Here is a 25,217-nt window from a genome sequence, read left to right as displayed (position 1 = left end):
TAGTCCACGTGCGGGAGCGGGGCTGAGCAGCCTGCGACAGCCCACGCAGAGCCCGCGGGAGCTTCCTCTGCCTCCCTGCTCTGCCAGGGAGAAGAAAGTGCACCGAATCAATCGTAGCTGAAACATTTAAGGAGGCTTGATGGGAGCCTCATTTCCATGGGAAAATCTGGGGAGTTTTCCACCGGGGGAAATACTGCAAGTTTTCAAGGGCTTGGAGTGAAATACAGAAGGCATCGGTGGGCGTTTCTTTTTTTAGAAACGGGAAAGCAAAGGCAGTGTTGCCTGAGTTCTTCCTTAAATCTTTAAGGCAAACACCTATTGCAAAACAGTGCCGATACATAGAAACAGCCAAGGATTTCTAGAGCGCTTTAACGTAAGAGTCTCCCTAATGCTTTATGGTAATTTATCGAGGACATTTCTCATGAGACAACTGTTGCCTTCTAAGTTGATTAACTTGGGCGTGTTAACATTATTCATCTCCTTCCCCTCCCCCCCGGCGGATGGATAGAAATACTTAATTAAAGAGAACGTAATTAAGAGCGTGGGACGGAAGGGACCTCTGTGGAGCAATAATTACCAAATATGCTTATTTTAGCTGAAACTGTATATATACTTTAGGGTTAAAAAATACAGAGTGGCGTTCAGATTGCCTGGGTTTCCAGCACCGCACAGTCGCCTCTGAGTGCTGCGCGACCCCCGTTTTTTATGAATGGTGGGGCTGGGCTCGATTGAGCAGCCGGGGTGCGGCTCGGGCTGGGCTCCGCGGCGGCTGCGGGGCACGAAAGCGACGTGATCGGGTCGCTTCCAGTTTAAACAGAGCTGCCCCTCTGTGTCCCCTTCCAGTGCGAAGGCTAGAATGCAAAATGTGGGCTTGAGAAACAACAAACTGCGGAGTACCTCACACTCGTGGTAGGCAGGGTATATTAGGAAGATAAGTTTAATGGCTTCCAACAACCTTAATTTCTGGGGGTTGTTGTTTGTGTGAACCATCTATTTGAGTAGATTGTTTCTTATCATAATTAGGTAATTTTCAAAGACAGTAGAAATTTAAATTCTTCTAGTACTGCTTCTCTACATTTGTAAGGCTTACCTTTATAGGATCTTGATAGAATAAAGAATAAAGGCTTGTCAGCTATGGCATCTTTTATCTGTGCTCATCTTTGCATATTTTTCAAAAAACAGTATCTACAAAATATGATCCTGAAGCCATCTTTGCCTCTAACAAGCCGTGAGAAACTTATTTCCAGTACATCTGAGAGGGCTCCACTTTTTAACAGAAATAAAGGTGTTATTTAGAGTTAGAAATTACAAGAGTTTTAGAGCCATTCCCAGCACAGCATAAACATGCTTAAAGGGTTGTTGTGGATTTTGACGTATGTGCAGTTGTGCTTGAACCTGCGAAAGGGGACACCCTGAGGGGTGTTCTCCCCTCTCCCCAAAAGAGCTCCTTTAGCAGTTGGTTTGAGTAAGATTCCACAGATTCTTCATTCCAAAGCAGCAAGGGAGAAGGAAGGAAGGGGTTGTATTTGATGGTAGTTTGTGTCTTGGATAGCAAGAGGCAGCTTAAATGGTCCAGTCCACCTTTTTTTGTCCTTGGGAACTGATGGTTTGGGTGACCTGAAATTTTAGATGTTTCCATTCATGAAAACAGAAACATAAAATTCTACTAGGAGATCCAGTATTGTCTCTAAACAATATGATTTTGGTTCTTGCTTAATGTGAACTGCTTTGCTAATTAGCTCAGGTGGCTTCTTATTCTAAACCCTTCCATTTTATTATCCATTTTAAGTGCTGGAGACTTTCACCTGTAGTTGTCACATTAGTTTCATTTATCCTAGACAAGCTGCCTACAGATGTAATAAGGATTGTGAATGTCCTGCAGTCCCCCAGTTCTGCAGCCTCAAGTGAGGAGCGGTGGGCTGGGTGAAATGGGAGCACCTCTTTCAGCCTCTTATGACACTAATGTTTCTTACTTCTGTGTCTAGTGGGACACGTGGCTGCTGTGCTCTTACTTAGTCCCAGTAACACCACGAGGAACTGGCTATGGAAACTGGTCTGTTCTTCTGGCTTGTCATTGCTGCTGCTGTGCTGGAGTGAAGCTGATGTACATTTGTACACTTGTTTTCTACTGTATATACATTGAAGGGCCCGAACTTGCATTCTGCAGTTGTTATTCTCCTGATACCTTCACAAGGCCTTGAAAAATTCCCATTGTGATGCTTCCCATCCTGCTGTTTAGGGGTACCAGATATGGAAGTCTCTGTGCTTCAACTTCCTAACTTTTGAGCAGGTTACATGTTTGGGCATGAGTTTTGTTTCCACTTTAGCTGTTCTGCAGAATCCTTAGTTTCATACCTCTGTGTCCCTGGAGCTAATGCTACCTTCTCAGTGTACAGCTTGTTTTAATGTTGCTTCCAGCCAAAATGAATAAAATATCACTGGGTGTCTCCTGCTCAATTTCTGTTCTACTTCTGAGAAGTCAGGATCTCTGAGAGAGAGAGAGCTTCTGAATGGAATCTCTAAGTCTCACCCCTTTGCAGTTGGATTCCTTTTTCTCAGTTAGCCTGGAGATCTTACAAATTCTGCTGACATTGGCTTCCCCATGCTTGTGTTGGTGAGGGAGGAAGTGCATACATTGTGTGGGTGGTGGGGAGGCAGACCTTTACTGCTTCAAACAAGAAGTTTTGTCAAGCTTCCCTACTTCTGTTTTTCTTGGGTGGCACATGGCATGATGAGAATTCATTAAGAGGGAAGATCTTGGAGTTATCCTTACGCAAAGCAAATGCTTTTGCTGTGCCCAGAGCCATCTTTATACCTGTTCTCCCACAATCTGTTAATGCACTGTGGGAGCTGAGGTGTAAAACTTGGGAACGTGATACACATATAGGAATTTCTCCTGAGCCCTAAATGCTGGCCATGACTGATAAATGGATGGTATGAAATAGGAGGTAAGAGCTCTTATATGTCCCCTGCCTGTGTTAATAAGCAAAGGACTCAAACTCTGCAGGGCAGCAAGCTGGATTCATGGATTTATATAGCACACACATAATATATTTTGTCCGTGTCCACACAATGAAAACATAAAGGCTTTTTTAGAACTGTTGGATGGTGTCCCCTCCCATGGGCCCCTGGAGGTAGGAAGTTAAACAAAAGTCATTGCTTGGGTAGTTCTGATTTTGGGATTAACTCTGGGGGTTTTGGGAGGGAGCAGATGGAATTAGAATTTAAAAGGGGTCAGTGCAAAGCTTACCAGTAAGCTTGACTCTGTTACATGGAGGTCCACATGGCTATTGCAGAGCATAAAGGATCCACAGATCCAAAGGGCTGGAGAATCCCTATTGTATTAAAAAAAATTAAAAGCCCTAGCATTTCAGGAACTCTTCTTGTTTTTTAGAATTTTTAGCTGTTGAAACAGTCACTTAGCAGAAATGTGTCTTAGCAGTTGTCTGTTAGGCACAAGAACTTCTGAAAAGATCTCCAAGAATGGAAACAGCTCGGGGAAGGATTAGATGTATTAGCTTAGTGGGCTTTTCAAAGTCTTCACACAAATTCAGCAAGGAAGCCAAGCTTCTTTGTATTTCAGTTGAAAACCAAGAGGTCAGAAAATCTCTGTACAGTGTTGTGTAACTTTGTCATATACACTGCAGGGCAGGTGTGTTTGCTGACGAATTTATAGATAGCGATTTTCTCTTCACATGCAGAATCTTTCTCTTTCTTGGAAGATGAAAGTTAAAAAGGAGTGACTTGTGTGGGTAGTAGGCTGGTGCAGAGAATGGGAAGGTGACAGTGCAGGGATATTAGGTATCTTGAAACACGTTTTAGTGTGGCTTGGGCTCATAAATTAAAGGTTCTGGGAGAGCCCTTGCAGCTATTGCATCACTTGCTAAAAATAGCATCTATACTGCATAAGGCAGCCTGTCTGCAGTGTGGATAGTCTTGAGAATTTAGTGCTTCTTGTGAATGATGTTCAGTCATTTTTACTTTTCAGCTAACCACGTTTTTAATCTGAACTGTGATAGAGAATGAAGCAAAAGGTTTTATTTTCTGTCTCTGAGGGTGGGGTGAGTTTCAAAATAGCATTGTCCACAGTTCTGTCTGCAGCATGATTCTAAAAATACATTTTTAAGCTTACTGAAATTACAGTTTAAAGGCACGGATAAATATATTCTTATATTGTAATTGTCAGGGGAGGGGAAGAAAAAAAATAGCTTTGTGCAGCTTGAGGTATTCTGCTCTTCTCATCAATCACTTAAAATTTAGCAGGGTTTTTTTTTATTGGCAGTTACACAATGCAAGTGAAATATAAGGCTAATCTGAATTCTTACTAAAAAAACACCCCACAAACCCCAAATCCCTTCTCTTGAAAATTGAATATATATTGTACAGCGCTTTTTTTCCTTCTCTTATTTTGAAATCTTAGTCAAGAATCACCAGCAAAGGAGTGTGTTTGTATTCCAGTGGTGTTGCTGAACCAGACAGGTCTGCAGCACAGCATTTTATTTTTAGACTCTAGGTTGCCATTTTTATCCTGTAAAAAATATTCATCAGCGTCTGGATGACAAGCCATCAATTTTTTTAAATGTGTCAGACCACATTTTTCCACATCTCTCTATTTGTCCTTTTATGTCCTGCTATATACATTTCTTTTTTGGGGGGAAAGGGAGAGGGGGACCGAGGGTAAGGATTTTAAGTCATGCATTAGATTTTTCAATTCACAGATCTTTAGCGTCACACGGTTCATTCATCTTCTGTGCTCGGCTGCTTACGCAGCTTTGCTTATTGTCTGCAGAGGGTGGACTGCTCTGGTGCAAGCAACAGAGGCATGGGATGGGCAAAATCAGCCTCCTGCCAGACTGGTCACCTCAGCTGCCCTCTCTGCCTGCCCCAAAATACCCCCACCTGGCAGTGTTGTGGAGAAATAGTTTCATGTATGGTTTTGGGGTGCTGGTCAGGTATAAAATTGCTTCTGGGAGAAGCTATTCAAGGTCTCTTTGCAGTAAATGGATATGGGCCAGCTGACTTCTAACAATAGAAAATGGGAGATCTCTTCTGGTGTGTAATACTTAGAATTGTTTAGTGCCTGGCAGGAGGGGCTCAGAGCCACACAGTTTTTGGGTGTGAATCTGCAGCACAAATTCAATGGCAGGAGTGCCACATTGCAGTTGCTTTCTAGGGTGCTGGACTTCAGAACCTCCATAGTGCAGCTGTCCTGTTTATGTGTAGAAAACCTGAGGCTTCCTTAAAGAATTGCTCTTTGTGTCCTTGAAGAGCCTCTGGATAACTGTTGTCATCTGAGCAATTGATACAGCTGATGTCCCCTCCCTTTTTCCCCTCAACTCAAAGGTGGGAATCTTTCTGTAGCAGTGAGGGGAGTGGCTACTGGGTCTTCACTACTTTTGGTGGTGTTGGAGAAGAGTTGTTGCTTGTGGGAGGTGGAAGCCAGGAACAACTTGCTGCTGGAGCAGGGTTAGCTTGTAACCCAGGGAGGCCTCACCTGTGAGGGTGATGGGTTTTATAGTGGTCTGGCTGCTTACTAAGACTTTTCTTAATCATGTGATCTCAAATGCTCAAAGGGAACTGAGAGAAACAAGAAAAAAGGGTGAATATACTATACTAGTAACTGATGGTCTAAGTCAACTCTATCTTGATTAGTTCTATTTATAATTTTAAAAGCTTTTGAAGTCTTTGGAGCACTGGTACCCAAGATGGCTTGTTGTGGCAGGGCCAAGCTTATGATAAGTAATAGAAGGTGGAAGGTATTCTCAAATATAAGAGCAATAAAATTTTAAGAATGGTTGGTTACTGATACTTTTGGAGTTAGAAGTGAAGATTTAATATGCCTAAACTATATAAGCACACATGCTAAACCTGCTTTAAGGGGGAGAAAATGGATAAGATTTTGATCATATTTGTACAGACATTGTAAGTTGAGATCTTCCTAAGGAAGATTCTTGAGTACAACTGTGCACATTTGTTTATGGGAAGATAATATACTGAGCTTATGGTGTGACTTTTAAGCTTCTTAAATGTCTGTAATTAAAAAGTTGCTTATCAAAGATAGACTTTATCAGCCATATCAAAGATATACATAATCATATTTCTGCTACATGAACTAATATGGCACTTTCTCAGGGTTAAAACTTGTTTTTGCTTCTGCGCAGCTAAGTAGGTGTCCTGATTTGTATCATCCCTCCCTAAATTTGGAACATTTTAATTTTTGCATATCAGAATTTGGAAACCTTAAGGAAGTGGCTTTGTGGAAGAAAGTAAAGTGGTAGGTGATATTCCAGAAAAAATTAAGTAGCCCATGTGTTTGATTTCCTACATCTGTTTTGACTATGATGGGATTGAAACCACATTATAAATAATTGGTTAAGGATTGGAGACTAGACCTATAGTATCATAAAGGGTAATGATATCCAGTTGGAAGGAGTGTTACAGGAAGAAGAGGTGAAGCGGCAGCTCTCTGCTTTCCTTTCGTGGGCTTGCTGCAAGGAGGTTTTTTGGGTGAGAGCAGGGCTGGATGAATGTATGACTCCAAGGCATTACTTAGCTTTTCAGGAGCTCAGAAGGCTCCATATGGAGGCACCCTGTGGTTCTGGGTGAGCTACTTAGGTCTGGATGGGCTTCTTAGCTGAAAGCTGGCAGGCTGTGTTTTGAAAATATATTCCTGAGAGTCTTCATAGTCTTTCAGTGCTTCCCAGTTTGTCTAATTTTGGCATATTGTTGATGCAGTGAAATTCTACTCTGTAACTTGCATTTGAAATGAAGATTTTCATTCTGGGAGTAGGGAAGGAATATGGTTTTTCTGTTATGTGGAATATGATTATTTTGGTATTCTAAATGTACTTAATTTTTTTAAATTAAATTTGCAGTCTGCAAACCTGTAGTCCAGGAGGATTCTGATAGAGGCTTCCATCAAAGGATTTCCTAAATATCTAATCTTATAAATTTTGTTACATCCGTTAGATTTACCTGTTCAGTAATACATAAAATAACTTGAAAATCCACAACATCAATTTAAAGGACAGAGAGAAAGTTAAGCAAAGTGATGGGTGTCATTGGCTTACCATGATCAAGAGGCAGTGGAGAAATCCAAACTAACAGATGAGTTTCAAAAAAAAACAGGAGGAGATGATACTGTCCCATGTAGGATATAGTTCACCTGGGTGGCTTCTTGTTACAGTCTGTATTACATGCTAAAGGTTTACATGGATTAAAAAAAAAAAGTTACTCTAAAATACCTTAATAGCTTTATCTCATGTGAATTTGTCCAAGATCACCAGTTGTTGTTTACTAAAGTGCAGAGCTGCAAGATGGAGACAGGAAGAGCATCCTGGAGAGGTATCATTATACTTGACTTCTCAAACTCTCCCCTCAGTACCTCTTGCTGACCACTACCAAAGTCTTGGGTTGGCTGCATCTCTGTTCTGAGCTGGAAGATTTGTTCTTGGGATAAAATGGTTATACTGTGAGAAAGCTTGTCTACACTGTGTTGGTTTTTTCCCCTTTGCTTCCAGTAAAAATGGTTGGATGTGTGCAAAGGCAAAGGAACAGGTGATTGCTAACATGGATTTTTTTTCCTAATGACTCGATGTGTTAGATGTGCCAAGCTCATACAGAATGATGATTATGCTTGAAATATACCCAAAGCTTCATTTAGAAATTTCTTCAAGACCGTGTTTTGTATAACTGCAAATAGTTCAGGTCCTAGTCGTGAAGCTGTGAAAGGTCAAACAGTGTTTCAAAGGTGCAGAGAAAAGGTTGTATTTAGCAATGCACCAATTTCATGCCCACGGTCTGATCTTTAAAAAGCCTTTGCAGTGTGCTGTTGGTTTTTTTCATGCCCCAAATGGAGACTGGTGTCCTCACTGCGAATAGGGAGGTGCTTGAGTAAGATGATTTGACTGATTGCTAGCAGGATAAGAGGTTCAAGAGGGAACCCCTTTCCAGTTCCAGTGCTTCATGGAACCAGAGTCTCTGCTCTGTTAGGACCACGGTATGTTTGACTCGCATATTGTTTTTGTTTTGTATCTCTATCTGCAGCTAGCCTCTTTCTCATGAAGAGGTGAACAGACACCCTCTGGAAGTCAAACTGTGTGTTGAGATGGTGGGGGAGGAAGGATAATTTCTGTGATGCCCTCTGACAACCTGAGGATGTGTAGAACCATGCATCGACAGAATGTATCAAAAAAATAAACAAATTACAGTCAGGCTTATTTTGTCTCCTATTTTCTGTCTGATCCATTAAATGGATAGTAATGAACAGATTCTTGTTCCAAGTTTGTAGCTCTGTTTCCAGAGTTAGCTCTGGCTTGACCCATATCTCAGATCTCCTCCAGCAGGTCAGGTTCCTTACTCTTATTCTGCTCTTCAGAGACAGAAATAGTTTTTTTTCCCCCCTTCTTTGAGATATAGTGATTTCCAGTTGGTCACAAACAACCAACTTATATTGTCTTCCCAATGTTAGCCTAAACTTTTCCATTTCTGGTGATTACTCTGTGGAAGCTTGTGAAGAGCAAAGAAAACCCTTCTAAACTCATGTCCCAGAACAGCTAACTCTAAATCATCTTAGCAGCCCTTTTTAAAAATTATTTTTTGCAGCTGTTCCCATTTAAATTACTTTATGTATTATTGCTTCCTATTAGTATAGGAAGCACCTCAGTGGTTATATAAGTTGTCTTTATAGCTGCATCAAAAGGACAATTTACAGATAATTTTGTATGCAGACACTGATACCTTAGATAGAAAGACCAGATACTTTTTTTTCCCTTCTTACAATGGTCACCTCACCTCTAAACCAAGTTAGTCTCAAGTGCGTATCTTGATAACTGGTACGTCTCTGTCACTGTGTAATATCTAGCAATATTAGGTTTTGTTGCTGTGGTCTGTAGACCCATGTAATTCTTTGCAGTGTGTCACTGAGATCCTTTTCTGGAACTAGGTTGTTTGTGATGTTCATAAAGCATTTCCTTCCTTGTGTGGTGGTCACTAGTAACAGTGCTGAACAGGATTTGTGCTGAGATCAGTCTCTGAGGAATGTAACTAGTTGTTTGCTTTTATCTTGGTACAAGTCTGGTTTTGGTCTGAGCCATTGTAGATGACTCCCCAGGCAACCCCTGATGATATTCTAAGATACTTATATTTCATCATATAAAATTATTTTATTTTGCCTGGTAGGTCTGGAGCATTATTCTTGTCTAAACAGATCATACCTTTTAGAGGTTTGACACAGTTTGCCTTTTGATTAAAAATGGATCTAGTGCTGCATTTTATACCAGTCTCTACTTTTTCTATGCTCGCAATTATTCTGACACCTTGCATAGCTTTGACTTGAAATGAAAATGCCCACAGCTTGCCAGGATCACTTGTTATCCTCTTCTACTTGCACGTGTTGGGTCTTTGTTGCCACATCGCTAACTGGAATTTATTTTTCTGCGTGCTAAAAATACTTAGTGAAAGAGGAAAAAAAAAATCTTAAATTTCTTCTAGTGACTTCTGATGTAGAGTCTTCTTTCAGCATTGCAGGCTTTAAACCCAGAGGCCTTTCTTCTGGCTGCTGAGTTTCTTCTCAGAAAAGTGACTTATCTATGCGTGTTTCCAGTGGCAAACACACTGAAAGCCTTCAGATGGTGCCAGTCCTGAGCTATCTGATCTCTAAAATGTTTGCGCTGTATTCACCCCCTCCTAGAGGCAGGAAGAACCAGAAATGGTAATTTGAATGACCTCTATGCATGTGTTTCTTTGGCCTGGTCGTGCTTGCCGTGACAGTCAGCATCTGTCACGTATTTCAGAGCGATGAACAAACGAGAGGTTGTTTTTGCTGAATATTAATGCTATGCAGTAACTCATACTGTAGTTTCTTACAGAGCACAAGGCAGCTGTAGCCTTTGCAAATGCTCAACTCAGCCTAAACTGTCTTGAGCAGGTGATCTGAACAACTTACTTGCTACTGCAGAAAGTTTAATTCAGGGCAATCTTGGTTTCACCTGACATTTTCTGGATCAAAAGGCTTGAAAGCAGCAAAGGATGGGGTGGGGCTTCTTAACAGGATAAGAGAATTCCCACTCTCCTTCCAGACACCCATGTCCATAACGCAGCAGCCCTTGACTAATAGGAAAAAAAGACCTCACAGCAAAGAGTGGAGTTTGAGTGCATAAAGGACCACCAGCTTGAACTGGGAGAGTTCCCATAGAGGCAGCTGGAACTGGAATTGCTTAAGCCTTGAGTGTGACTTTCATGAATTCTTCAGTATGCTTTTCTTGTAGAGATTTCTAGATTGCTTCTAGTTGTCAAATATAAAGAATCTTCAGAATGCACTGCCCAAAACCCTTTCTTGCTGTAGTTCTGGGTGAAATAGGAACTTGTCAGTGCTGGGATATTTATAGAATATTTTTCTACCCACAATCCTAGCTCCTAGACACAAGCTGTTATCACGTAAGTGTTTAGTTTTGGGAATTGAACCTTTTTCTGTAGCCTGTCTTTTCAAAGCCTGGCCATTAGGTGTTAGTTCCTCTGTGCAGAAAAAAAACCTTTATATGAAGAAAAAAAAGAATGTACTTCTAGGATTCCAGCTTGGGTACAGATCTTTCTGATGAGGCTTCCTATTTCAGCAGTTAAATTGAGAATAGATGTGAAGTTTCTTATTTTTTGCACAGAGTTTTCTGTTTTTATTTAATAAAAATGCAGGGAGTTGCTGCTGTCTTATTAACTTGCAGCCGGCATGCTTATCTTCTTTGTTCTTTGTTAAATATGAGCTGGCATGTGTTAGACTGCGTTAGCGTTCACTCTTTGGGACTTCAGTGGTTTCTAAATTTGGCATTGCTAAGCCGGTGCCCTGTTTGCTAGAATCAATTGGGGCTGCTATTTTTAGCAACAAAAGGGAATTGAAATAGCAATTTTCTTTCCATGTAATGGATCCCCAAGAGGAATACTGATGCAAGCTCTCTGTCATCCTGTATTCTCCCCCTCCCCAAAAGCATTCAGACGAAAGGCAGCTGTCATGGTTTGCGGCTGTATTAATCTTTAATCAATCGAGTGTTTTCTGCATTCAGGTGTTCAGGGAAAAAAAGGGTCACGACTAAGATCTGCCTAGAATAACTAAGCACTCATGCATGGTCTGTGCAGTCAGAATTTGTGGATAACGGCAGGGATAGATGGAGCAGCTAAAAATAGTATATGCTTCCAGTGTTTCTCCAGTCTATTTTTGATGCTTGATTTTGATAAGGTTGATTGGAGTCTTACTAAAAATAGCCATTCCTAGCAAGCTGAGGACAAAAAGTAGAATATTTTTAACCAGCACAGTCTAAAGTACTTTTGTTGGCTGGAGATAATCTAGAAGCTTGGTATTGGTCAAATGCCAGTGATTTATATAAATCTGTAATAAATGAAGCACTGCTTGATGCCAAGCAGGGATAGTCTTTTCTCCCCTTGCCAGCTTTTGTTTTCCCCAGGAGCTGTCATATTCTTAATATAGCCTCTGTGTTTCGTAGCAGAAGAATCTCGAGTCTTCAGTTATTTATGGGCTGTACTTTAAACCCATGCTAAGGTTAGCTGTGCAGTGAAGTTTCTCTCAACTGTATTGCTTTAGCAATACACAGAGGGTCCTAGTTTATGTAGACGTGTGCTGCAGCTGGGTACTGTGCTGTGACAGACCCTCACTCATATCTGGGTTCAGTCTTACAGGACAGGAATGTGTGAATGGAGGATGTTGCAGACAGACTAGCTCTGCAGTGACCATTTTGAAACAAATTTGAACCCTTCTCAGGGGATCGGAGGTGTAGCTAGGCTACCCTCCTTGAAATCTGTTAGTTAGCTTAGTTTTTTGACAGGAAGGGTGTATTCCCAAATTGCTGGACCCACATCTGGCTATGGAGAATGACATTGCTCATGGCCTGAGTTCTCCCTCCTAGGTAATGACATGCATGAGTGCATCTGCATTACTCTGAAAGATTGCCTAAAAACTCGTGCTTTTCTGAATGAAAACAGGAAAATGGCTGAATCAAAATGAATTTGTAGTTTGAAGAGACGAGTAGAGAGCATGCCTAAGAGTTGCTACCTTCATTGTGCAGGTAGTCAAAGCACTGCAAGAAGTATGCCTGGTGCTGTTTGCTAGAGGCAATATGGATAAAGGTATTCTGTGCTTTATCTCCATTAGGCATCTCAAAAGTTCATTTTGCTGTGGAAAACGTGTGTTTGTATCTGAAGGCAGGCTTGATCTCTTTAAGCTTTTTTTTTCACAGTAGTCTAACCTTGAGTTGGGGAGTCACGAATCTATAATCTTGTTTCAGCGTGATTGCTCTGCAGAACTGCAGTAGAATTTTCTATGCTTGCTGTTGCTCTCTCTCCCTGTTTCAACACTGGTCCTTGCTCCTTTGCTTGAGATGAGATGATTTCTACATGCCTGCCTCATGTTTTACTGCACCACTCTTTGCTTTTGTTTTAATATGTCCTGGCTGCATGAGAAGCAAGTAAAAATGTTCTCCCTGGGCCTTGAATACTCTGTTCAGTCACAAAACAGACTGCCAATGACTACTGGGTTCTGCTTTTGCCTGGCTCTGGAATGGCAGTCCTTTTTTATGAGCAAGGAATACAACTCTATTATACCTCTTAGGAGGTGGTGGATGTTTTTTGATGACCTCTTATTTGGCAAGACAGTGGCAGTTACTGCTTATAAGCAGAAAAAGCGTGTGAGTTCCCCACACTGTTGATGGCACTTTATCTCTCGTATTTAGTCACGGGCTGTGGGATTTCTGAAGGATGCAGGTGCTATTGGAAACATTTGTGTATTTACCCCTATGTAAGGCTTCTGGAGACATATCTATATTTTTGTCCCCTGAAGTACCACTGGTCATTTTAATCTTCTAGACTAAAGTCACTGTCTGGTTGCATGTGCTCCACAGGCTTGGTCTATGGCTTTTTTGATTATAGGAAAGCTGTTCTTTTAGTGCAAGAGGACACATCTCACTGACTGGTGAGGTTTTCTAACTTTGTTTATTGAGGGTTGCCAGTTTGGTACTGGTCAGGAAATGTTGCCAGTGCTTGTGAACTACATCATGCCTGTTGTATATGGGCAAAAGCTATGAAGCATTAGAAAATAATGCTTCATAGGGTATTAAGTCAGGGGTATTAAAGTGTAGAGAATTAGTGAGCTGTGTCTGTCAATAACTATTCTAGTAGCAGAGGCTATGGTGGGTGCCTGTATAGCTGTATCTTCAATTAAAGAGATCACCTTAAGAGGTCAAAGATGTGTAGTTAAACTCCAAGTGGGATTTGAAAAGTCTGTGGGGGGAGGTGTGAGTTTGTTTTCTCTTTCTTCTCTCCCCTCAACCACATAGGAAGCAAAATTCTGGCACAGCCATTAGGACAAAGATGCTATACTGTCCTGAGGTGTAGATTTTGGTGATCTAGGGAAAAGATGACATGACATATTAAGGATAATACTGTAATAAAAAATTTAACTGCTAATTTGTGATCTTGTGCTGATGACTTGTACATATACAATGGTAATTGTGGCGTAACCTCCTCCAGCAGTGTGAGCAGATGATGCCCCATACTGCTCTCATTGTTTGGAGACCTTGATACTACACTGGCAGTTTCTTTTTGCACCCTATCACTGCATCCAAAGCATGGGTGGGTTCACAGTAATTTATGCTAAGGTGGTGTACCCTAGTGGCTACCATGAATTATGGTTTTAGTTTTATGAGCTTTCCAGCTTCTTATCTACCACTCCGAATCAGTGTAGGGTTTGGAATATAAGACTGTTGATGTAAAACTGAAATGAAAGCCAGAACTAGATGATGCTACCATACATACATCTGTCACTGATTACAACAGTGATTATGCCAGTCTTACCCAAAATGCCATTTCCTAGAAGAGCAAGAGATGTTTCTTGCAGTGTGCTGGACTCACTAGGGCCAGGCTTAGTGGACTCTGACTCAGAACAGGAATTTTTAGACAGGCTTTTTTGGAACGTAAAAAAAGATTATGTGTATGTCAGCTCTCTAGCTATGCACATACTAGTTTCAAAAAAGGTTCTTGAGATGGGAATCTGTTCCAGGTGAGGCCTTATTATTTTCTGAAATACCATGTATCCAAAGCTGCTGAGGACTGGCCAGTGGGGGCTTCCCAGGGTAGAACATCTCCAGCCCAATGCCTGTGCATGTATTGATTTATTAGGAGTGAGCTCTTCTCAGAGTATGATGTGTTACTGGATACCTTCCCTTAATTTTTGTCCCCTGACTTTCAGGGTTGTAGGGGAAAAGGCAAAGATGGGTGTTGACTTCTTTGTCTAAAATTATCCAGTGCTGCAATACAAGCTTCCATTCAGGCAAACATTTACTTGGTGGGCTCACACACAAGTTGCCTGGGCACTCTTCTTGCTTCTCTCCTGGAGACAGCAGATGGCTGAAGTGGGAAGCTACTACAGTTAGTCTGACTACTGAGTAAATGTGTATAATCACACTTAGGTGCTGGTGCAGCTTTCTTGTATAGACAATAACTTATTTCTATCCTACTTGCTTTGCCTTCTTTAAGCTCTGCCAACTGCAGTCCATTTGTAACTTTTGTTGGAAGGCAGTCTGTAGAAGAAACAGAATTCAAAAGCTTAATCCACACTTGGAGTCAAACTGGCTTGGGCACATCATGTTGATAGTAGAAACTTAGTTAAACTGACACAGCTTTGGAGTAGTTGACACTGAAACATTTTACTCCAGTATGGAAGCTTGAGATGAATGTTATCAATATGAAAATTTTAAGTGACTTTCTAAGGTACAAGCTTTAGGTCATCTAAAGTGTTGAGACGATAAGGTGGCTGAATATTGACTTCTGTGATGCTGGTCCTAGCGTTTACCCCACCTCTTTTCCCTGCTTTTACAATGTAAGGTCTAAGTTTTGCTTTCTGCTCTGGTAGATTCCTGTCATGGCAGCAGACCTTCCAAAGTGCTCGCTAGGATTCAGTAAATGAGCAGTAACCAGAGCTGGCTGAACTGGGTGCTACTGGTCAGCAGCAGGCTGGGTCTGTGTTGGTGCATGTTTCCCATCTCAGTCTGTGGGTGCTGACCTCCATGGCCTCTCCCAGTGCAGCTGTAGATGGGAAATCCATTTGCTTGGAATGGGAGGGAACTGAGCCAGGTGGCTTTTCTCAAAGGGCCTTAGAAAGGAGAGTGTGGCCTGAAAAAGGGGTTTTAGGTTAGGTGTTGGAAAGCAGTCCTTGTACTGTTAGTTCTTCAAGATGGTGTGGGAGCATGGAGCAGAAGACAGTTATCCTTCTCCACATGGAATCACTAATTAAATGATGGTCTCAGTGTCATCTTGTGAGGAGTTCCCTTATTGCTAAGAAAAACTAGCTGCATACTGTATCCTGAGGCTTTTTCCTGCAGCAGAAGCAAAACAGGGATGTGTATTAACCAGGAGTCTGTTTCTGTATTTGATGGCTCAAGCACTACTTTTTCCTGATGGGATTTTGTAATTTTTATGTACATGAGATTTAGTTAAACTTCTCACATCCTGTTCTGGAGGGTACTTTAATCTCTGGACTACAGGTTATTTTAATTTGAACTAGGACTTATAAAGGGAAAAAAACCATCCTGTTACTCACACTTCAGTTAGAAATCCCTGATCTTCAGCTTATGTCTCGTGCTCCAGCTGATTCCATTACCATTTACCTAAGCAATGGATCCAATAAATGAGTAAATATCCTTGACCGAAACTACTTGTACTTTACTAAGCCTTTAAAGGGCTACAGGTGCTTTTTGGAGTCCCTGCCTCATGGAGCATGCATTTTTGGCTGCAGCTGCTAGAAGTGGAATAACTTGCAGTGTCAGAAAACAGTGTTTTGAAATGCTGAGCTTGTTATCTGGGAATAAAACCATTAAGTCTGTAAATTCTGAGTTGGAAGGAGAAGAAACAATCTAAGTGTTAAAGGGAATGGCTCTTCTTTAGGTGCCTCACTAACTATGGTGAAAGAAACAACCGCTTTGACCAAGTCACTGAAGTAGAATGTTTTCCACATTGGGTCAGCTTAGAACTTGTCCAGCTACTGTTGTGATCCTTACAGGGAGAGGTCCTGGTACTGTTTTCACTCCTGTGTGCTTCATTGTTTTGCTGAAGCAAAAATTACTTGTACGCATAATGTGAATCCCAGGTCAACAAGGCTGAAACTGAAGCTTGTTAGTCTTTGAACTAAAGGGATCATGCTGTCCTGCAGGACTGTGGTGTGTCTGGCTGAATGGGTAACAAAATTGGCCCAAGTTTGGTTGCAGGAAATGGGCTCCTGGGAAAGTATTCTCGATTTCGTCCCTAAAGTCTGATTTTTATTGGTCATTTGGACCCTTGGTTCACCTTTCATTACACTGCTTTGTTTCTGTACCAAAACTGTAACTCACACTTCCCTAATGGCGGCTGGATAGGAAGTGGCAAAGCAGTGTGACACAGATACTTGGTTTTCTCAATAAAATTCCCTGACACTGACAGTGCAGCAGCCAGAGCTCTGTTTAGTAGCTGGAGGGAGCATCCAGTGTGTGCAGTATGCATATCCTTATCATGCTGGAGTTATGTCATCTTGGAAATAAACCCTGAAACCAGGGAGGGCATAAACATATATGCATGTATCTGTGGTCATCTGTGAATTTCACTTAAATCAGGGATGTGACTGGATCTTTCTTTTTAGCCTGTTACTGAATTGTTGCTGGACCATTCAAACTCAAATAGGGCCTTTGCAGCAGTTTAATCTTTTATTATTATAGCCAAATATGTATAGGTAGCAGGCACAGAGACTGAAAGGGTTACAGCATTTCCTAGCTGTTATTACTCAAACAGAAATATTCTGGCTGCAGTTTGCATGCTAACTGTTAGAGGGGATCTGCAAGCAGTAAGTAATCAAATCATCTGCAAACACATCTCCTTCCAGTGCTCCAAAGGGGAGCTACTGCTGAATCCCAATGCCAGACAGCACCTCTGTCTGCTATGACTTTCATTCAGGTAGAGGTTGACCTGAGAGTTAAACCAACACTCCCAGTTCACTGTTCTGAAATATCAAACAAGTCCAGTTATTTGGCCATGGCTACATTCAGCGATAAGTAGTGGAAGCACAAACCAAACTCTTCTGATCTGATAAAAGACAAACAGAAAAAATCCAGTATGTTCTGTGGCTACTTGGAGAGTGAGAGCAGAGACTGGTAAATGACAGGTTGGACAGGAGAGCTAAAAATGTCAGGATGTTGAGGTGTAGGTGTTGGGTCCGGTGAGAGGAAAAAGCTGAGAGAGAAAAAAAAGTGATGCTGAATTTACTTGCACAAAAAGAGGTTGGAAAAGCAGTTTCTGTATGGAGGAATTGCTATTTACTGGGATGATCAGCTACTAGTGTGGCGAGAGCCCTGGAATAATCTGTCAAACTAATGGCATGTTGAGTCACTCACAGCTTCTCAGCTTGTGGAAAAGAATCCTAGAAAGACTTGAAGCTTGACACAGATCCAGTCACCCACAGGTGAGAAAGTTTAAGCTGTAGAAGCCCAGCTTGCAACTGATGCCTGGATCAGTCGCTCATACCAGTACTGGTGAACACAATGGTCACAAGGATCTGAAGTCTGCTGGAGGAACACTAACAGAAAGCTGTTGCCAGTGTCCTAAAATTTGTTTTCTTGGATTCTTACTGGATTTGAGATACTTTTTATATTACTGTACACTTAAAACTAAGTTGACAGCTGGTTTAATAGTCACAAATCTGCTTTTTTTTAAGTTAAATGGCTTGGAAATCTCTTAGTCCACAAAGTTTCTGAAGAAGAGTATTAGGACAGAGGCCTGGCTTTAGAAGGGATGCTGAACCTGATTCTTGAAACACATTAGGCTCCTAATTCCCTTTCTTTCTCTCCTTTCTTACCTATGGAAAAGTTTTAGTGTGAGTTCTTAAAGTAATTTCATAGGAGTTGTACACCTGTTTCAGAGACTTTAATATGTTTCTGTCTGGAATTAGTACTTTAATAGCCTACAAACAAGCACACACGTTGCAATTACTTCTGTGAAGCAACTAATGCAGATTTGTCTTTTTTTTTTTTTTTGTTGCAGTGATCACGGGAGCTACTGATGGGATTGGAAAAGCCTATGCAGAAGAGGTAAGAATTCCTACCACTTGGAAGTCTGTCTTGATTCTTGGCAATATGTCAAGCTGTCTCAACTCTGTCAGGCTGCATGTGATATTTCCTCACCTTATCTTAGCATAGATATCTGTGGAGAAAGAGGTCTCCTACCTTGCCTTCCTCTGCTAACCCGCCAAAAGTTGTATCTCTTTTTGTTAGTTTCTTCTATTTGTGAACTATATTTTCAGCTCTTACCTTGTCCTTCAGTTTTTATTTTTAACTTCCTTTGTTTTTAAAAGAATTTTAACTTTCTCAGCCCTTGGTAATTCCTTTTGGTACTTCCAGGCACTGACTAAATGGCATTTACAGCTGCTAGCAGTAAGTTCCAATTATTTTCTCTAGTTTATGAAGTCTCTGAAGCTGGGTTTTACCTTTATCTCTTCTACTGTACTTTTGCTCTTGATGGATATGTGGGCTCCAAATATGTTTCATATACTGGAATGTATTGCTTAAGACAGAAAGTGCCTGGTAGTATAGGGTAATTTAGCCTATAAGCCCAGAGAACATAATGACAAATAGTGCTGACTGCAACAATTTATAGCAAAAATAACTTTAAACTCAGCATTAGTATCAGAGTGAGCCCGTCTGTGCTCATTTTTGTGTTCTCTGAAGCACCAGCATGATTTTGTGTGAGATCAGCTGTGAGATATTCCCTTTTCCTCAGTTTTTTCTTATTTAGTTTTTTTTTTTTGTTTTGCGAAGCCCACAGGGAAAATGGCATTCCTCTTCCTCTTCATGGGTGGTCCTTGTCCTTTGGATTTCCTGTCATCTTGATGTGCCTTGCCCTGCTACCTGCACCCCTAGCCCCCAGATTATTTCTACTTTGCAGGAAGTAGTACTTCATAGTCCTAGTTTGAGAAAGGGGAGTTGGCTGCAAAAGGAATTAAGCCTGGTGCCAGCAGCACCTGACCCTGGCATATTGCTCACAGCTCATACCTGCCAGGTACCCCAGTTACATGGCACCAAAGCAAATGATGCAACACTTAATATTAACTGTCTAGAGCAAGTGGGAGGAGGTCACTGTGCTCACCACAGTGAATAAAATGAGAGCTTGCTTTATGTTCTGTAATGTCTCTAAGAAATAAGCTGCTTTTGAGCATGAATGTCTGCTGCTGGCTGACTGCTGGATTCAAACCCCCATTAGGAAAGCATCACAAGTATGAGATACTGTTGGAAAACCGTCTCTATTACAGCTGCCTTGCAGTGGTTGCTGTAAGCACAGAGCACCCCAAAAAGGAATACCCAAAGGGTATAGATACTCATTCTTGGGCTACAGAATAAAACATACTTTGAGTTGTATTTATTATTGTTATTTAAACATTTATTTAGAATTAAAACACAAATCCATCCTTTGACAGCTTAAATGGATGAAGAATACTTTGATAAAGTCAAGTGTGGATGTGGGGCGAAATGTGGAGTACATCTCAGTCTTTAACTCTAGAGACATCTACAGAAGTCTGCCAGAAGAGGCTTGATTTTCTACTAAAAATTCCTTCCTGGCTACTATAAATTCCGCTGGCATATGGCTGCTTGGGCCTTGATGGCTGTGATTATAGTCGTGTAGACAACTTCCTTTTCCTTGAAGGAATTTGTGAGAATTGTAACTGTGTGTTGAGAATTGCCTCTTTGAAAGTTTGATATGGTCTCACTGGAAAGTGATGGAAGAGCATTATGAGTGTGGAATCTTGGGTTATACTCTGCTCTGTAGATTATTTTCCTTTTCCAAGCAAAGAACTGTTTCTACGATTTCACTCTTGCAGTATTAAGACCTTTAATCTTTGCCCAGCACTGATATCACTGCTAGATCAGCCCTTTGTGAAAGGTTTCATGTTTTGAGGATATGGTGAGGAGTCAGTATTTGTTGTCCCTCTATCATTATCTTTTGATTTTGAAAATCATTAGTATAAATTCAACCTTAGCCTTATTTGTGTGCTGGTGATAAACTAGAGGTTGCAATCCCATTGCATACTCTGCAGTACTCTACTATGCACATCTGTTTAGTATAGCATTTTTAGAATCTCTTGCTATGTCTATTCTAACAAGAGCTTTAACCTTGCTTTGGCTGGCTGTTGATGTCATTGTTTTCCATCCTGGAGAGAGAAGGTTTATACAGCAGCAGTGTTTTACTACCAGAGTGGAAAATGTGGTAGTCACTAACATGGCATTTAAGGAAATAAAGCACCTCCATTCATCAGCTCCATTAGAATGGTGACCCTTGCTTGCATCAATCCTTAGCCTACAAGGTTAGCTTCCCAACATATGCTACTCTGGGTGAGTTTTTATGGTAAGTTTTAAGGGCCTGTCATTCAGCCATTTCAAGACCCTAAGGATACTGGCCAAAGGGGCAAGTGTAATAACAGGTTATCTACAAAGCAAGTGGGTTCCTATATAAAAATAAAATTAGTAACTGGGATCTCCGGGATCATTATCTCACTTTGGATGATTGTGTTTCCTTTCAACCAACTAGGTCTGTACCAGTGAAGGCAGAGTGCTCAGCAGGCACCTTAATTGAACTTGCTCTCAAGTACTGTATCTTTTTCAATTTTGATTACTTCTCTTAGTGATATTGTTCCTAGTTACAGGGTCTTCTGTTGGCTCTTTTATGTGCTTTCTACTTAGAACTCCACTTGCAAAAGGGTTTCCAATTTCAGATTGGAAACTACTTCTCAGAATGCATCCCTTTAGTGTGAACATAGTAGAGGTTTCTCTCAAGCTCGCCCTTGTGGTGGAAATTCTCTAAATGTGGTGAAGTTCCACTGACTGGATGTATTGGCATCACTTTACTTCCTTGGCTTTTGAGACAAATACAGATGAATACTTTTCCATTAAGCTCAGGTACCTACTGAAGCAGTCTGAGAGCCCAAGGGTCATGACTGCTGAAAGAGAGCAAACCCTTCTGTCAGCAGTCTGGAGCTTTGCATCCATGAGGAAGATCTCTGAGGCTTTTTGCCTCATGGGACAACAGTTATTTTGGATTCTGAGCAGATTACTGTCAGATTGTCCTAGCAGGTTAGGTAATTAGGCCTTCATTGCCTCCATCCTGTGGAATGAGTGCTATTCCCTTCTTCCTGGTGCCTTCCAAGCCTACTGTGGGCTTCATGTAAAGTGTGTTCCAGTGTGCCAGGTGCTTATCTGCAGTTGGCTGGATGTGTTCATCCCTTTCAGACAGTAATTCTTGTAACACCACATCGTTTCCTCGAGCCGAAGGAGTAAGTTGCCTGTAAGCCTGAACCTGGCAGCTGTTTGCTAGTGATTCCTGTGGTGTCTTTGGTGTCACCACGCCTCACTTTATGCTCATGAGATCTAGTATGAGATTTCTACTGCTTAGAGATCACACCTGGAAGTAGAGAGTTCATGGGTGAACTCTGCCTTACCTCTGTCAGACAGAATCACTACTGCTTTGCATACTCCTGCTAGAAAAGTAGATGGCTTTAAACCACTTCAGGTTGTGGCTGTACTGTGCTGTAGCGTTTTGAGGTTTTTGGGTCTGTGTGTTTTGTTGGTTGGTTAGTAGGGATTTTTTTGATTTTTTTGTTGTGGTTTTCTAAAATTCCATTGAAGTGCCATTCTCATCAGCTTCTGATGGAGCAATGACAACATACATGGTTTTTATGTGTAGGTCTTAAGTGTCTGAAGTGTCTGAAAGGCAGAGCCACTTTGAACTGTGGATAGAGATATTGTTTCTACTTAAAGTAGTCACAAACATAATTTTCATTTCAGAGTAAATCAGATATGTAACTGTCTTCCTGCAGTCACTTTTCAATTGAGTTGTTAGATCTCATTTTAAACTTGCAGTGGCAGGTCTGATTTGATGACCATGGTATGCTCTGGCCCCATCTTAATTTCCTCAGATAGCTTCCCTAAAAGAGTTGCAGAAGTAAATTAACCTTAATACCTATGAGTAGTACAAAGTAAGAGTGGAGCCTTACTAAAGGGAGGAAGTATTGAGTTGCAACACAGGTGTTCAAGTGACCATGGATATCTTAACTTGGCACATTAAACTTCATTATGGGTAATAATGTCTTTGCTCTGACTTGCAGAGGTAGTGTAAAAGTTCTGTAAAATACCCACTGTTTGTTTTCTATTTTATAAATGTGCCTATCCACCTCTATTAGATGACTGAGAAGATAGCATGGTGTGAAGGGAATTAAATAAGAAATAACATGGAAGTATTTATCCTGGTTTTCCCCTTTGTATCTCTATTTGAAATTGTATTTTTTTCAGACTTGCTGGTCATATATTGTTGGGATGTTTGATGAATTTTGCAATTGCTTTGATTAGGATACTAACTTGGAAGTGATTTATGACTATTCTAATGTCTCCTGTTTTGTCTTCTTGCAGTTAGCAAGACGTGGAATGAAGGTGGTTCTAATCAGTAGGTCAAAAGAAAAACTGGACCAGGTTTCTACTGAAATAAGTGAGTTAAAACTTCTTCCCTAAACTTCACTGGCATGCTTATAAATAAATGCAATTGCACATGAATTTCATACATGCTAATATATACAACTCTGATTTTGAAAAGAGTTTGCTCTTGTGCACAGTGCAAATGTTACAGATATAAGTGGTAAAGGCCTTGCAGTTCAATTTTACAGCTCTTCGTATTTAACTTCTGAGAACAATAGGGCTTAATTCTGGAATAAGTACTCCTAAAACTGTTAGTCTTCCATAAGAATAGCTTACCAGGCCAGACTGAAATACCACCTATTCACATAGTAGTAGTTGTCTAAAATCATAATAAGGCAAGAAACATGCAGTCACTTCTCCATTTGAATATTCTCTCTGTTTAAAGCGAGTTTGATTTCATGGACTCCAGCCATAAGGGTGGTTTCTTTGCAACTAGAAGTTGTTGAAAGTGTTTTCTTTGTTATTTGTTGTCTTACCAAGTATACAGATTTATTGTGGGTAACTTGCCCCATCTCCCTCTTTTTTGTTTTGTTTGAATAAACTACTCAAAGAATATATTAGAGACCTGTAAGCTCTTTTGAGGTGATGAGTGTTCATAGTCATAAGAATATATGGAATGAGTTAATGTGTTTAAGAACCTGTATTAGGGATTGTTTCTTCAGTAAGTGCGTAGTAAATGGCTGTAATGGAAAAATAAGGGAGCAACTGGAGTGTTTCAATCACAAATGGGTATTTCTACAGAATCAGTTAGGAAAAAACTTCCTCAAGTCTCATGCTGACAAATGATTTCCCAATCAGAGCAAAGTATAATGTAAACCACAAGAATTCCTCTTCTAATCTATATCTCTTGTATTAGGGCATATTTCATGCAAGGTTATTAGTTTGTGCAGTGTATGTCAAGATAAAGTGAGAAATATAACCATGTGAAAAGGTTTTGATAAGCAGGAGTAGAAGTTGTGTACAATAAAGCAGGTTTCTCAGCATAATGATGTTGGGCAAAGAAACATTTAAGATGATGCTTCTGTGCTACCCTCCCTTGTCTTGCTTAGGCTTTCTAAAATGGTTTGTGCATGTAATGCAGATAATGGTAAGAACTGCTCTCCTTCCAAGGTCATAAATGTATAATTGTGGCTTAAGTTTACTAAAAAATTCTATGTATTTGTTAGTGGCACTGTTTTACTATGAAGCATAATCCCCTAAGTCAAGAGTCAACACACTGTGCTGTATGAAGTTGTAAAGGATTGCTGAGTGAAAGTAAAGATGACTGAAAAACTCAAGGACTTCAGCTTCCTAAACAGTAGCTGTTGTACTAGATGTAAAGTCAGGGCATACAGTTCTGTTGATAGCAATGTCACTATTTCTGGTTTTTAGTGTCCAATGTAAGATGGCATATCAAACTGTTTTCTAGACAGAAAATTATTCTTTCTTATGTGTATGTTTAAGTTGTAGAGAGCATTCCTTCTTAGAGCAAAGTTGTCATCAAGTTCTATCTTCCACCAATTTGGAAGTAAGTGGCATTGTTCATTAGTATCCTTCATTTAAGGCTGTCACTGCAGTGTCTGGACCTACCTGTGACACTCTGGTCAATGCAGTGACAGTGTAAATGCAGTAGAATAGGTGTCACTGCCTAGGTAACCTGTCTCACTGCTGATGCTTGCTGCCCATACACAAGGAAGCTACAACAAGGTTGTGTTTTTTGGTGGTTCACTGCAGTAGCTGGATGATAGTTTGCTGCATTTGTGTGGGCATGTGCAGTCACGTTTCTAGCGACGTTACATAAAGTTGTTTTGCTAAGTCAAGCTATAACTGAAAGAAGTTTCTACAAATAGTCTTGTTCAGGAATCAAACACCGATGCATGAAGTAACAAGCTTCTTTAAAGTGGTCATAACCCTTTCTGTAACAGTTTGGGTATCTCTTTCTCCCTGGGAATTAAGCGTGATGCTGACAAGATAGATAAATCTACTGCTTTGAGCTTCAGCACTTACATGGTAGCTGCTGGGAGAGGTTCTCAAATTAAAAAAATAGGTACATTTCCCTATGTGAAGCAGCCTGTAATACATAATTACTGGTAGGCCTCACCCAAACATTTTTCTGCTTCCTTTCCTAAACCGCTCTGAAATGAGATGACTCATGCTGGGTTTTCAGAACACTTCTTTTGACAACACTGAGCTACTGAAAAGTATACCTTGTTCATCGTGGCATGGATTAGGATAGTCTGCATGAGCAAGCAAGCCTGAGTTGCACTTTCAGATCCTGCTAGGTTTTAGCTGGACAGAATTGTCTTGTATCCAGTCCCATGTGGTCTCTGCAGTCTGCTCAGATGTTGTCATATTGTCTTGGTTTGGAAAGACAGGAGTCTCCTAAGGAAGACAGGAGCCTCCCCTGAAATGGAGAATATAAACCCTCCCCACCCCTCCGAATTGCTATAATTTTAAATTAAGGGGCTCTCAGCCAAAGATATGGAAGCAGGAAATAACAGTTCTTTAATGGGGAGAAATAAAAATAAAATAAACAATGCAGTCCACTAGAACAACACTGACAGAGTCAGAACCCAACCTGACACCCTGTCGGCCAGGGTGTTGGTGGTAGTCCAATTGAAAATGTGGCTGCAGTCCTCCTGAAGTATCAGGTGTGGTTCTGTTGGAGCAAGGAGGATCTGTAGAGAAGGATGTAGTCTT

At 40.8% G+C, this 25,217-nt stretch overlaps 1 protein-coding gene across 1 annotated transcript in view; it reads left to right on the top strand.

The window, feature by feature from the left end:
* The window catches only part of HSD17B12 (hydroxysteroid 17-beta dehydrogenase 12), an 82,233-nt gene that overhangs the window by 12,405 nt on the left and 44,611 nt on the right, over nt 1–25,217 (top strand). Inside the window, exons 2-3 of the mRNA XM_031055792.1 lie at nt 18,064–18,110; nt 22,476–22,551. Coding sequence (XP_030911652.1) covers nt 22,491–22,551 — 61 coding nt within the window. The 5' untranslated portion in view covers nt 18,064–18,110; nt 22,476–22,490. The remainder of the gene's footprint in view (nt 1–18,063; nt 18,111–22,475; nt 22,552–25,217) is intronic.

The sequence above is a fragment of the Geospiza fortis genome, unplaced genomic scaffold (genome assembly GCF_000277835.1).
Source record: "Geospiza fortis unplaced genomic scaffold, GeoFor_1.0 scaffold66, whole genome shotgun sequence".
Classification (NCBI taxonomy): domain Eukaryota; kingdom Metazoa; phylum Chordata; class Aves; order Passeriformes; family Thraupidae; genus Geospiza; species Geospiza fortis.
This window is presented reverse-complemented; position numbering and strand designations above follow the sequence as displayed.